This window comes from Nelusetta ayraudi, unplaced genomic scaffold, assembly GCF_046127955.1.
Source record: "Nelusetta ayraudi isolate G7.1 ecotype Tasmania unplaced genomic scaffold, CSIRO-AGI_Nayr_v1 ptg000002l, whole genome shotgun sequence".
Classification (NCBI taxonomy): domain Eukaryota; kingdom Metazoa; phylum Chordata; class Actinopteri; order Tetraodontiformes; family Monacanthidae; genus Nelusetta; species Nelusetta ayraudi.
In genome coordinates this window covers 2,377,322-2,389,885 of record NW_027466052.1, presented here as the reverse complement: position 1 = coordinate 2,389,885, position 12,564 = coordinate 2,377,322, and the positions used below count along the sequence as shown (strand labels likewise).

Below are 12,564 nucleotides of genomic sequence, written 5' to 3'. Positions count from 1 at the left end.
AAAATTGTAAGCAAACTTCTTTTTTCCACTACTTGTACGCGGGTACATCGTGGGAGTTCATGATGTTGATTTGTTGTACTGTTTTTCCGACGTGAGTGCGCACGTGAGTGCGTGAGTGTTGATACACAACCACACTGCGGACCGTAACCACACTGTCTGCTCCAATAACAGTCATCTTGGGATCATCTGTACTCGAGGTCAGCTGAGTAGCTGAGACTCAGAGACGCTGAAGCCAACACACACACTCACACACACACGCATACACGTTTATGTCACCTTCTGGGACTATCATCCTTAATGAGCCAAGTGGGGACTTAAAGATCAATTCATTTAGGAAATCAATCAAAAACTATGTGAAAATTCAGTTGGAGGCCTTTCGTCACATATTTACTTTAAATGTGATTTTTGTATTTTATCCTCCACACACACACACACACACACACTTACAACACACACATGCACACACACATGCACACACACACACACACACTTGTGGCGCCTAAAAATCAACCAATCGGAGGCTCTCTTAGTTTTATCCTGCAGGGTCTGATCAAGGTCGTGTGTCTCCGCAGATGATTCCTCTGGACTCCTTTGTCGGGCAGAGCGCCGACGGGAAAATGGTTCCCATCATCCCGGGAGGAAACAGCATCCCGCTCACCTTCTCCAACAGGAAGGAGTACGTGGAGCGAGCCATCGAGTACCGGCTGCACGAGATTGACCGACAGGTAGGACCCCGGCGGGAGCTTCCCCCCATACCCATACACACACACACACACACACACACACACACACACACACACACACACACACACACACACTTTTAAGCAAGCTGGAAAGCAAATCAACACATGATGAGGATGGATTTTACTTATAGAGAGCTTTACATTCAATAAATGATGCCAAAGTGCTTTACAGTAGATGGGAGCATAAGAAAAGAATCGATGATGTTAATGTAGCCAGTCTGGCCTGACACACTGCGAGCTACATGCTGCTCTGCGTTGTGTTCATGGTCCTAGAGGGAAGGAGAAAGACAACCTCTGCCTTGCTCAGAGGAGGCCAGCTAAATGAATTCATCAACGTGTATAATCACAGTACAATAAAAGTAATTTGACTTTCCTACCCTTAGAAGAGTTCTTATATGTACATAGAATATACATAGAACAAGGCTCTTGCTCCCAATTAGCTGCCATCTTGCGCCGCCATATTTCTAAGGAAGCCTGGTGTGGACAACCTAGCTGCCCGACAGCACGTTTTGTATTTAGGGTGAACGCTCGCATCCTCAAACAGACCAACAAATACGAAATTGAATGAAGTAACCCGGTTGCTGCTCGCAGGCCACTGTAGTTCACTGGCAAGCTCGGGAGAGGGAAGGAACGGTAGTCCCTCAAGGGACTTAAGTGAAAGAGCGCTGCAATCTAAAATGTAACCACTTGATGTCAGTGTCTCCTCTTAACAAAATCAAATATTACACACTTAACCTTTAACGTAAATACAAATCCCCCAACATGTTTACAGAACTTTGTATGCTAAACGTGAACGACCATAATCATGAAAAATACAAAAATAAAATTAGGCTTTTGGTGAAATGTATATGTATATACATGTATATGATATTTTAATACTTGGACTACACTAAGGACTGAAGAAAATCAAGTCACTAGGGCCTGAAACAGTAGTAACTGTCCAGCAACAGGCTCTTCTGAAGAGCTTGGCTTTCCAGCCATGCCTATGAAAGCGTCCCAGCGGGCTGAAGGCGGTGCTCTCCTGCTCCCCCAGGTGGCGGCGGTGCGCGAGGGCATGTCGTGGATCGTGCCGGTGCCGCTGCTGTCGCTGCTGACGGCCAAGCAGCTGGAGCAGATGGTGTGCGGCATGCCGGAGATCTGCTGCGACGTGCTGAAGAAGGTGGTGCGCTACCGCGAGGTGGACGAGCAGCACGCGCTGGTGCAGTGGTTCTGGCAGACGCTGGAGGAGTTCTCCAACGAGGAGCGCGTGCTCTTCATGCGCTTCGTGTCGGGGCGCTCGCGGCTGCCCGCCAACACGGCCGACATCTCGCAGAGGTTCCAGATCATGAAGGTGGACCGGGTGAGTTGGGTTTTGTTTGTTTGTTTGTTTGTTTGTGTGACGGGGTGGGGGAAAGCCAGTGAGTGTACTGGCTGTCACAGGTAGGTGCAACTAATCTTCCGTCTGACTTTCGCACTCATATCTGAGAGAGTTGACCGTCGGCATGCCGAGTCAGTAGAGGTGTCCGAAGTATTCATGTGTACTTCAGTAAAAGTACGGATACTTTGTGTAAAGAAAAGTACTGATTGGACTTCGATACTCAAGTAAAAGTAAGAGAGTACAGGTTGAAAAGTTTTCATGAATGAAACAATGCATTTGTTGACAAGTTTTACAAAAAAAGAAAGAGTTGGGGCAGAATAATCTGGACTGAACTTGACCAGAGGTCAGAGGTCAGAAGTCTGGATGAGCATCTGGATCGTTTTGTATCGCTTTGCTGCTCTCAATGAGAGTAGTGAGCCATTATTGGATGTTGACATTTATGATAACAATAATCAGTGTTATTTTGCACATGTTTATTTTCTCTGTACTGAAACACACTGAACAGTGACCTCAAAGTAGAGAAAGTCTAACGTAATCGCCCTCTAAAATATCATCCACTTTTATATTCAAGTACACAACAGCAGAGTTCAACTAGCGCCACTTCAACATACAACAACTATATTAAATAAATTAATTACTGTGAACAGAATTTGTATCTTTCAAACACAAAAGTAACCAGCATGTTTTTCCATTGTCAGTTGCTAAAAACACAGATATTTGCATTCAAATGTTGGGACTAAAAGTAAAAAGTCAGAAAAAGAAATACTTGAGTTCAGATACCTGTTCATTTAAAAAAAAAAAAAAGTTTATGTTTGCCTAAAATCTTGACCCTGCGTTTTACCACGATCATCATCGACTGACTAAAGGCCAAAAAAAAAAAAAAAATCACAAAATTATTTTCAAAGTGATTCAACGGTGTTGACATTTCAAGTCAAAAGTATCGGCACTGGCACTACTCGTAATTTGCCCAGTATCTATTTGAAATCACATTGATGGCAACAAGCCCCCGGTATCGGATGTTACTGCTACTGTACTCGTACTCATACTCGTACTTCATGCTCTACTTTGATTCTGTCTGTCCGACTGACTGACTGACTGACTGTCTGACCGCCTGTCTGTCTGTCCGTCCCGTGCAGCCGTACGACAGCCTGCCGACGTCCCAGACATGTTTCTTCCAGCTGCGCCTGCCTCCGTACTCCAGCCAGGCCGTCATGGCCGAGCGGCTGCGCTACGCCATCAACAACTGCCGCTCCATCGACATGGACAACTACATGCTGTCCCGCAACGTGGACAACACCGAGGGCTCGGACACGGACTACTGACACAGCACAGAGAGAGAGAGAGAGAGAGCGAGAGAGAGAGAAAACTTCCCTCAGCCACTTTTAAAACCCGTTTCAAACAGCGGGAGACTTTTATTTTCACTTTTGAGTTCATCCGTTGTAACGGAGCTGAGAGGTGCATTTACCCCATGTGTTGTTGTTGTTTGTTTTTTTAATTTTTTGTTTTCATTACTCCACGTCCTGTTTCCAGGGTTTTTTTCTGCATGGAGGTTTGTTTATTTGTTTATAGAACTGTGTATAGAACATTCATGCAAGAGAGAAACAGTGTACATTGTGTAAAATGCTTCATTTAGGAGGAGGAAAAAAGAGGAAAAAATGTTTTGCATTATTATCCATATTTATTGTTTTCATTGCCTTGCTGAGTTTCTCTGAAGCGTCGAAAAAGGAAAAAAACAACGACAACAGCAACAACAACAATAAATGCTGCATCACTGATTGTTTTCTGAGCGTTGGAGGAATTAAAGACACGGAAGAGAAACGCCGGGCGTCGATTTTTATTTTGGCACAGAATGAATGAATGACTGAATGAATGAATAGTTAATTTGTCAAAGACTTTTTTTTTTTTTTTTTTCTTACATAAAGTCAAGAGGTTTAGACGACGGATCCAATTTCCAAGTGAGTCAGTGTGATGTTTATCAGTGGAGACACATTTCAACAAATTTCATCCGGTCCCTTTGGTTTAGCAGAGTTTGCCGGTGCTAGGCTCGGCTAGGCTAGCACAAGTCAAGGATTTCTGTTAACCTGCCAATAGAAACAGTCTTCCCCTGACCACAGTGCACCCGAGGAAAATGAATGGCAACAGCTTTGCAGACTGTTGATGGAAACGTCTGTGTTGATGGAACAATACTAGAAGTAAAACTACGCTTGCTGGCATGTGAGCAGCAGCAGTGTAGTTCCTGTAGTAGTAATAGTAATCGGCTACGGCAGCAGTAGACAGTCGAGTACAGCAGTATTTGGTAACGTTCCATTGTGGAGTGACTGCTTTAAAAGGAATGTGAGCCTGTTTTATTCCTCAGTTTTGTGCTGCAAACAGGCCCAAGTTTCACACTGACTGAGTGTAAATAAATTAAGGGGCTACAGTGTCGTCATTGCGATAAAAACTGTAAATTTATAACATTTTTGGTTGGTGGCATGCCATGGGATTTTTTTTAATTTTCCTTGGCTCGAAAGAATAGACTATGTGTTCACTTTTAATGCATGCTGCTATCTCTCACATTCATGAAACAAATAAAAATAAAAATCTCTTGTATAGACATAGTAGAAAACCTCCAGGTCACAATTTTCCAATTGAGCGCAAAATCCAGAATCGAAAAACAATTTGTTTTTTTCAATTTGGTTGTCGGAACAGAAAAGTTGTTATTTCAGGGGTCTTTTTTTTGGCTTTGGTTTTATTTTGAAAAATTAATGAACGATTCTGATTGGCTCATCAGGGGTCCTCTCTCACAGCTGCAATAGCCCGGCTGTTACAGCCTCCTGCTGCAGCCTCCTGCCGCATAAGGAGTGACAATGCTCTCCTTGGCCTGCAGGAGGCGTTCCAGGCACGGCGAGGTAATGTTAAAGGGCAGCGGCCCCTGAAGACCAGGATGGAGGGGCGGAGCCAGGATGCGGCCACGCTTCCCAAGGCAGTCGGTACTGGAAGAGACCGCGTTGACCTGCATCACTTCCTGTGGCGGGGAGGAGGAGGAAGAGGAAGAGTTGCTGTAACGCTGCAGAGGAAACCAGAGGAGCCGTGTTATTGAGTATATTATCGAGTTAAAACATACCTTTTCACGTAAAACACAAAAACTGACGTGATAAGTGGATTTTCCATGATTGAATTTTTTTTGGTATGGCATCATTACATTTGCGTTGAAACAAAGCTTCATTCCTCCTTTTTGATTTGATTGGCATCCACGCAGCGTCCCAATGGCCAAACACAAACATTTTGTCAACGGACACAGGTGAGAAGAGAAGCGTCATTAAGAGCTAAACAAAATCTACCTTTCGCCTCTTTGCTACAACGCCATCGTCCGTCCAGCTCGAGGTGGGGCTGACGTGAGGAAACCAGCTCTCGAGCATTCCTTCTATTTTCTGTATGGTGGTGAGGAAACGCCCCCTTAAGAAGGGAGAGAGAGAGCAACCATTGTTAAAAGTATTTCAAATTGTGTACCTCCACTGTGGGCTACAGACTGCTGGTGACTGCTAGCTTATTATGAATTGTATTGGATTGTAAATTGTATTTTTTTACTGTACCTGTGTCCTTTATGACAAGGGTTCTCTCTTTTTAAAATGTTCTTCTCGTGTTCTTTTCTCACACTGAAGCAGTTTGAACTGTGACTGAACTGTGCGATAAAATCAAACCTGCCTTGCCTTAGCGCTGTTAGCTTGAACCGCTGCGACTTGCTGTTGTCCTTACACTGTCCTGCCGAATTGTTGTGCCCGCTAGCTAGCTAGCCAGCTATGTGGCTAGTCAGTTTGTCAATAATGTCGCTAAAACAATTTTGTTGTTGTCAGTCTAGTGTTGCTTTTGCCAATATAAGTTATCTGGTATCTAAGCTCATCAATTAATGTATTTATACTCACTGATCATTTCTGTGTTTTACATAAAGAGACCAAAAAAATATATATCATTTTACCCCGTTTAGCTTATATGGACAGAGCAATCAGATAATTTTGAATGGAGTGTGGGAGAAAAAGAAGACCCATATCCCGCCCCTTTTCGCAAATAGCCAATCACCTGCCTCGTCGTGGCTGAAACAGGAAAACTATCGGCCAATCGTTCAGTTTCAAAGACTGCAAAGAAGATTTTTATGATGATGTCATGTCGTTATGGATTGTTTAGTGTTTTGGAAGCCTCTGTGCGTCACTTCCTCGAGTTCCAAACACATCATATCAGTCACTGCACACACACACACACACACACACACACACACACACACACTCTGTGTATTTACCCCATATTTGGATTCTGAAGGACGGCCATTATTCTCTGGATGCGCTCAACAGCGACGCCCTGCTGGAGGCTGCTCAGACCTGGAGGAGAACACAAGGAGAGCAGAGCTGCCTGAGAGCCTTGATTTTTTTGTTTTGTTTCTTTTTCTCTCTGTTCTGACGCTGCTGCTTGTGTTTTAGCGGGAGAGCCACTGGCTCTGACTCTGTTTCGTCTTGCTCTCGGTAAACAACCTCTGCCGGTCGCCTGCAATTTAAATGATCTGTGGGACAGCTTTGTAAGCACGAGGCAGGGTTGACAAACTGCTAAAACTTTGGCAGACACAATTCCAATTTCCAGAAAGTTGTGCGGTGACTCGGCTGCGGGCCTGCGGCTGTGGGAGTTCTGACTTACGTCGGGAGAATCGGCCTGATCTCAGGCCCTGCAGGATGGACGCCAGCGGGTGGATGTAGCGCTGCAGCTCCAAACACTAGGGGTTCCAAACACAAAACCGGTGGTTAGCATCCATGCTGTTAGCAAGTCATAAAAGGGCTCTTCTGTGCTTTGCAGGACATCAAATCAGTGCGATCTGAAGGTCATTCTCAGGTTATTTAGATTTTCCTGATGGAGGCTCCTGTCATTTCTAATTCTTGTTCAATTAATCATAATTCTATAATAATAACTATATAAATGCAATTCCTCATGCAATTCCTAATGGCTCCTGCAGATGGCACTGTGGCCACTGCCAAACTGACGCTTACTGAACGTATCTGCATCGGCCTCATTCATTATCCATTATGATTGAGTTCCACTTCAACATCATAGGCACAAGATGGCCCGAAAGACCCTTGCAAATGTGTCGCGTTTGCAGCCGTGTTTCCTGTATATGCGACTTCAGATGATGACTCATCAGAACCAAAATGGATCATCGTGTTTTTGTTTTGTTTCCGGGATGAATTAAATAATGTCACATAAGGTTACATTAGAAAACTGGATTCTTTCCACCGGATTCCGATAAAGGTGTGATTGGCCACGATTTCCATTCAGACCATCGGATTGAACGCTGGCGTGCCTAGTCTTTGCAAAGCGCCAATCTGATTGACTTCTTTTAGCTAGTCGGACCAATCGGCAGGAGGGAGGCGGCGACTATGGGGCGAGGTTCACAGGTGGTTTTTTTTTTTTAGACGTCTCAGTAAGCTGGAGGCCACTGACGTGATGATGGATTCAGGGTTCTTTCTTATTGTTTACAGATATCATGGAATGAATATTGAATCAAACTGTGACCAAATTTCTGGAGTTTCTCCTGGAGCTTCTGGTGCTCCCCCTGGAGCTTCTGGAGCTATCATTGGAGCTTCTGGAGCTCCCCCTGGTGCTCCCCCTGGAGCTCCCCCTGGAGCTCCCCCTGGAGCTTCTGGAGCTATCATTGGAGCTTCTGGAGCTCCCCCTGGTGCTCCCCCTGGTGCTCCCCCTGGAGCTCCCCCTGGAGCTTCTGGAGTTCCTGGATCTGAGCCACCCTTCCACAAGAGGTCCTCCATGAGTAGTAGCCCGCAAACGTCTCACCTTGTGCCAGAAGAGCTCATCTCCAGAAGGGGGAGGAGCCTCTCCACACCGACCAACCAATCCCACGCTGCCGGCTCTCTTCCGCCTCAGACGTTGACCACCGAAGGTGGATCTCGGACTCTGGTTGGCCGTCAGGGTCTGCTGGGCGGAGTCAGCGGCGACCTCACAGTGGCCTCCTCCTCCTCCACCTCCTCTCTTCCGGCAGGTGGCGCCACACTGGCCTCTCTCTTCCGAGACCGGCGTCCACATGATGGCGCTGAGAGTTCACATGACGGGCCTGCAGCAAGACAACACTCAGCCACTGACAAACGCTAATACACAGCACCACTGACCGTCTGCCTGCTGGAACCTGAAGCCCACTTTGAAGACAACAAGAGTAAAAGTAGCAACAAACAAAAAAACTACACAAAAAACAAACAAAACCAAAATTGATGTGTTGACTTTGGAAAAGTGTGATTCCGAACTGTCACTGTCCCAAAAAACTATTTTTTTTCTTTTTTTAAATTTCTAGAAAAACTCAGCAGATCAGCAGATTTAGTTTACAAAAAAAACTGGCCTGTGCACCAAACGTGGACCCTTCAGCACTTCAAACTGTTGATCAACTGCTAATTAACCATGTTTTGAGCTTGAACCCGCCTGTCTGGTTCAAAAGTGCTTATTAAACGGGAACAAACACATCGTAATAACAATAATAATGATATAAGTGACAGACACTCACGTGTTTGGGTAGCAGCGCTTTAATCTGTTAGCACGTTTGTGTGTAAACACTCACTCCCACCATTAAATAAATAAGATGAGGACGCATCAGATCCCAGTTCAGCTCCCAGTCCAACAAGTGGACCGGGCTTAACATCCAGCCCAGTGGGTTAAACACAAAACTCTACTGCTGCTTCCAACATTATGCAAGAAACTAAACCAAAACGACACACACACACACACACAGCTCAAGTTGATAAAAACAAACACACCTGTCTGTGGCTGCGGAGTTCAGGTCCTCCAGGTTCAACCTCCAGCACAGACTGCGGAGCCTGGACGGCAGCCCGCTGCACCTCCTCCTGCTCCTGCTCTAGCTCCTCCTCCTCTAACTGCGGCAGCAGCACCAACCCACAACGATCCAGGTATAGTAAGGTGTTCATGTTGTTACCAGTGTTTGTGATGATGATGAGGAGGAAGAGGAGGAGGTTGAGGCTGGACTCCCCACAGCCAATCAATCAATCAATGAACACATATATATATGTATATACATATATATATATATATATATATATATATATATATATATATATATATATATATATATATATATATATGTAGCTTCCTTCAGCTTCTCTTTCATTCATTAAAAACCATGTGTGTGTGTGTGTGTGTGTGTGTAAGAGAGAGAGAGAGGCTAGAAACAGCTGGGAGATTTTCTAGATCCCCTGTGGAGGAATGGATCTATTGAGCGTGCGATGAACTGGGGCCACAATGTGAAAACAATGTGAGAGGAGGAAAATCCTGTTTCTAGCCGTGTTTTTAAGTGTTAAGCCCAGCTTAGGGTGCTGTGTTTTCAAAGCTACGACTTAAAGGCAGAAGACAACAGGCATTCATATCCTTTTATTTCTCAAGAAGGACTTCTCTTGAAGGAAGGGAGGACGTTTTTTCCCGTTGCAGCCAGCGGTAAAGTAGTACAACAGGGCTGTCAAACTCAAATAGTGGGGCTAAAATTTAAAACTTGGACAAAGTCGCGGGCCAACATCGTTATTTACTGAAAAAAATCTTCCTCAGATAGAACAGCCAACCTTTTTATATGGACTCAAACAAGTTTTTCTTCGATGCAGAAATGAATAAGGAACAAAGCAAGGCTCAAAGCCATACAATAAATAACTTAATATTGCACACATGAAATAAATAAAATATAATTAAAATACTTTTTTTTTCATTTGCGGCCAAATGATTCAAATTTCAACAGTCACCTTTTACACATGCTAAGAATAAATTTAAATTTAAATTTAAAACAACAAACCAATTAAGTAATAATATCCTTCAATGAACTTCCTGTCCTGATTGACCCACCAAAATAACAGCCAAGTACTTTGGGATTTGTAATTTTTGTGGTTACATGTGCTTTATAATAGCAGCAGGTCAGCTCTAGTAGTGATCTAGTATTGCCTTGAGGGCACTACAGCCCAAATTTGGCCCGCGGGCCACAGTTTCACACCTATGATGTACAGCATACAGCAGAGGGACAGGACTTGTAACACGTGTCAGCAGATTCTCACAATGCAGCAGCAAGCAACCTGCAACCTGCAACCTGCGCAAAGATATATACAGATATATATATATATATATATATATATATATATATATATATATATATATATATATATATATATATATATATATATATATATATACATATATCTGTTCTTTTCTGTTTCTGTTCTTTTCTGTTTGTCTACATGCAAATGAAGCTTCCCAACATGTGAAGAAGAATGACACTCCATCTGGGACCTGCAAAGGATAAAAGAAACATGGATGGATTCAAATTTTGATTTTTAATGACTTAATCAGTTTTGGCCATTTAAAATCTGTAGTAGTAGTGGTAGTAGTAAAGTCAGTAGTAGTAGTACCCTTTAATGTCCTGAATGTCGTGACTAGTGACTTCGAAAACAAACTCCTTTAGTCAGTCCAAGCATTGATTGCGTGAGCGTCAGCAGCCTCTAGTGGTCAGAAAGCATACTGCATGTCACGAAATATTCATATTAGTCCCGGGTTTTTTGTGTCTATCTTTTGGCTTGCTTTCCGCTCACTGCTAGCACTAGGTAGCCACGAAGATGGCTACTAGCTGTGGTGCAGTGAAGCTCCATCCACATTCAAAAGAAAAAGTCTGCAAAAACTTCACTGTAACACGGACAAAGGCCCAGCCTGTCTAGAAACAACGCAAATTGTAATTTTTTCGTACTTGTGTACTGTTGTGTTAGCTGCCGCACCAGTAAGACAGGTTAAAAAGCTGGAAAAGCATTCGTTTTTAAGACCCCTTTAATATTTATTGTCATTGTATAAGTCATTATCATATGAATATTTTTTACTATATATTATTACTATACTAGTTTGCCTATTTATCTGTATAATAAATAGGCAAACTATTTGTAGTTGCCCTTTCCTTGCCTTGAGCGAGGCAAGGGCGAGCAAACCAGCCCGGCCTACCTGACAACTTCCGCCCAGTGTTTGGTGCCGAAGGTGCAGAAGGTTCCAAATCTTTGAAAAAAGACAATCACAGATCCAGTTTCTAACATCCTCTGTAAGCTGGACGACTGAGGCTCCGCCCCCCGAGCTGTGGAACTCACCCGTCGTGCGCACCACCTCCATCCTGTGATCATCAAAATCATGCAGTTTGTTCACCGAACAGACGTGGACTCCAAAGTCCTGGTCTTGCACGCGCTGGATGGTCAGCGTGATGTTAGCGGGCCGGTAGCTGAGGTCATAGCCGTCGCTGCACCACTGGAACTGCTTGTGCTTGATGTGCTGACACACCAAACGGCTGCTGGGGTCCTTCCACTGGACGGACAGCTGAGGGAGCGGCTCCTTGTCCTCAAACTTGTAGACACACTGCAGGTGGACCATGCGACCTGGCGACGAGAGAACCCTGACGGTCCTGCTGCCTAAAAAACATGAAGGTTAAAGGAGATGTTGGGTCTCCACAGGCGGGGTCAAAGGCCAAGGTTTCTGCCGACAGGGCTCTGGAGGGATTGGAGGGATCAGCTGGTTTCCTCACTTGTCAACATGAATTAGACGTTTAAAAATATGTTGATTGACTGAATTGGTTCCAGTTCAATAAACCTGATGGCCATTGTTTTTATAGATATGATGATAAAGATATTGTTTTTTTCACAGATTATGAGATATAATATAAAATGAATCCATCATCATTATTATGTAAGTGGTTTGTGGCCACAAAAAAACTAATCATCTCTCATTTCTTAAAAAAAAACCGAAAAGTAAAAAAAACATTTATTCGAGTTTCTACTATTCTACTACTGTTTAATGATTATTTTAATCACTTGCTTTTCGGAAATCGTTCTTCAGTCTTGTCCTCGTTTCAGCAGGTAGACCAGACTATGGCACCAGGCCACCTATGCCCCCTGGTGGGCTCTCACAAACATCAACATTTGAGCATAACGTGTTTACGTGTTAACGTCGTGTTTACTTCACTGAAAAATTTGGCAGATCGTCTCAATGGCAAGTCACCTTAACCAAAAAGGAGCCAAAGCAGAAAAAAGTGTTTTGTTAATGTGAAGAGGTCAAATTAGTTTAAAAACAAAAACAAAAACAAAACAGTAAAGTGTTGAAATAATATTTATGGGGCTTTTTGCAGCCAAATTCATGAAGATGAAGAATGAATGACGTCAATCAAGACATTTACGCCTCTCTGTGGTGAAAGGGGGAGCATGGCATTGGTCCGACGTCCTATTACTCAGACAGGCGGAGTAATGGGACGTCAAGCATTAGCATTAGTCCAACTCTCCATTCCTACCGTTCACCATACAAAAATTCTGCCAATACATCTGTAATATGAACAGTTTAAAATAATTTCAAATCATAAAATGAATTCTATCAGCCGTCGCCCTCGCGAGACCTCCCGGCCTGGGAGTATTTCCTCCGCGGCAGTGCGTC

General features: G+C 43.8%; 2 protein-coding genes and 1 long non-coding RNA gene across 16 annotated transcripts in view; 1 reads left to right on the top strand and 2 right to left on the bottom strand.

Annotated features, from left to right (window-relative positions):
- herc1 (HECT and RLD domain containing E3 ubiquitin protein ligase family member 1) overlaps positions 1-3,918 on the top strand; it is a 57,452-nt gene extending 53,534 nt beyond the window's left edge. For all 13 annotated transcript variants that reach the window (XM_076047150.1, XM_076047481.1, XM_076048237.1 and 10 more), the window contains 3 exons: positions 573-725; positions 1,777-2,082; positions 3,237-3,918. In XM_076047150.1, coding sequence (XP_075903265.1) covers positions 573-725; positions 1,777-2,082; positions 3,237-3,422 — 645 coding nt within the window. In that variant the 3' untranslated portion in view covers positions 3,423-3,918. The remainder of the gene's footprint in view (positions 1-572; positions 726-1,776; positions 2,083-3,236) is intronic.
- LOC142903056 (uncharacterized) lies at positions 295-618 on the bottom strand. 2 transcript variants are annotated; one of them, XR_012929180.1, is made up of 2 exons: positions 463-618; positions 295-417 (listed from the first exon to the last, which is right to left on the bottom strand). It is a non-coding gene; the product is annotated as an uncharacterized LOC142903056 (long non-coding RNA). The 2 variants fall into 2 exon arrangements; XR_012929191.1 differs by having other exon boundaries at positions 467-618.
- A 147-nt stretch (positions 3,919-4,065) lies between the features above and the next one.
- Positions 4,066-9,084, bottom strand: LOC142902987 (circadian-associated transcriptional repressor-like). The gene is made up of 6 exons (XM_076048409.1): positions 8,877-9,084; positions 7,909-8,185; positions 6,763-6,838; positions 6,374-6,452; positions 5,421-5,535; positions 4,066-5,146 (listed from the first exon to the last, which is right to left on the bottom strand). Exons 2-6 carry the CDS (start codon positions 8,155-8,157, stop codon positions 4,904-4,906), a joined length of 762 nt encoding a protein of 253 aa, XP_075904524.1. The 5' UTR covers positions 8,158-8,185; positions 8,877-9,084; the 3' UTR covers positions 4,066-4,903.
- Positions 9,085-12,564: the final 3,480 nt, after the last annotated feature.

Coding starts and splice junctions, on each gene's coding strand:
- LOC142902987 (XM_076048409.1), bottom strand. CDS start 8,157: ATGTGGACGCCGGTCTCGGAAGAGAGAGGCCAGTGTGGCGCCACCTGC. Junction 5,536..6,373: donor CTTCAGAATCCAAATATGGG/GTAAATACACAG, acceptor TCCCTTCTTAAG/GGGGCGTTTCCTCACCACCA. Junction 5,147..5,420: donor TTGTAGCAAAGAGGCGAAAG/GTAGATTTTGTT, acceptor TTTCCTCTGCAG/CGTTACAGCAACTCTTCCTC.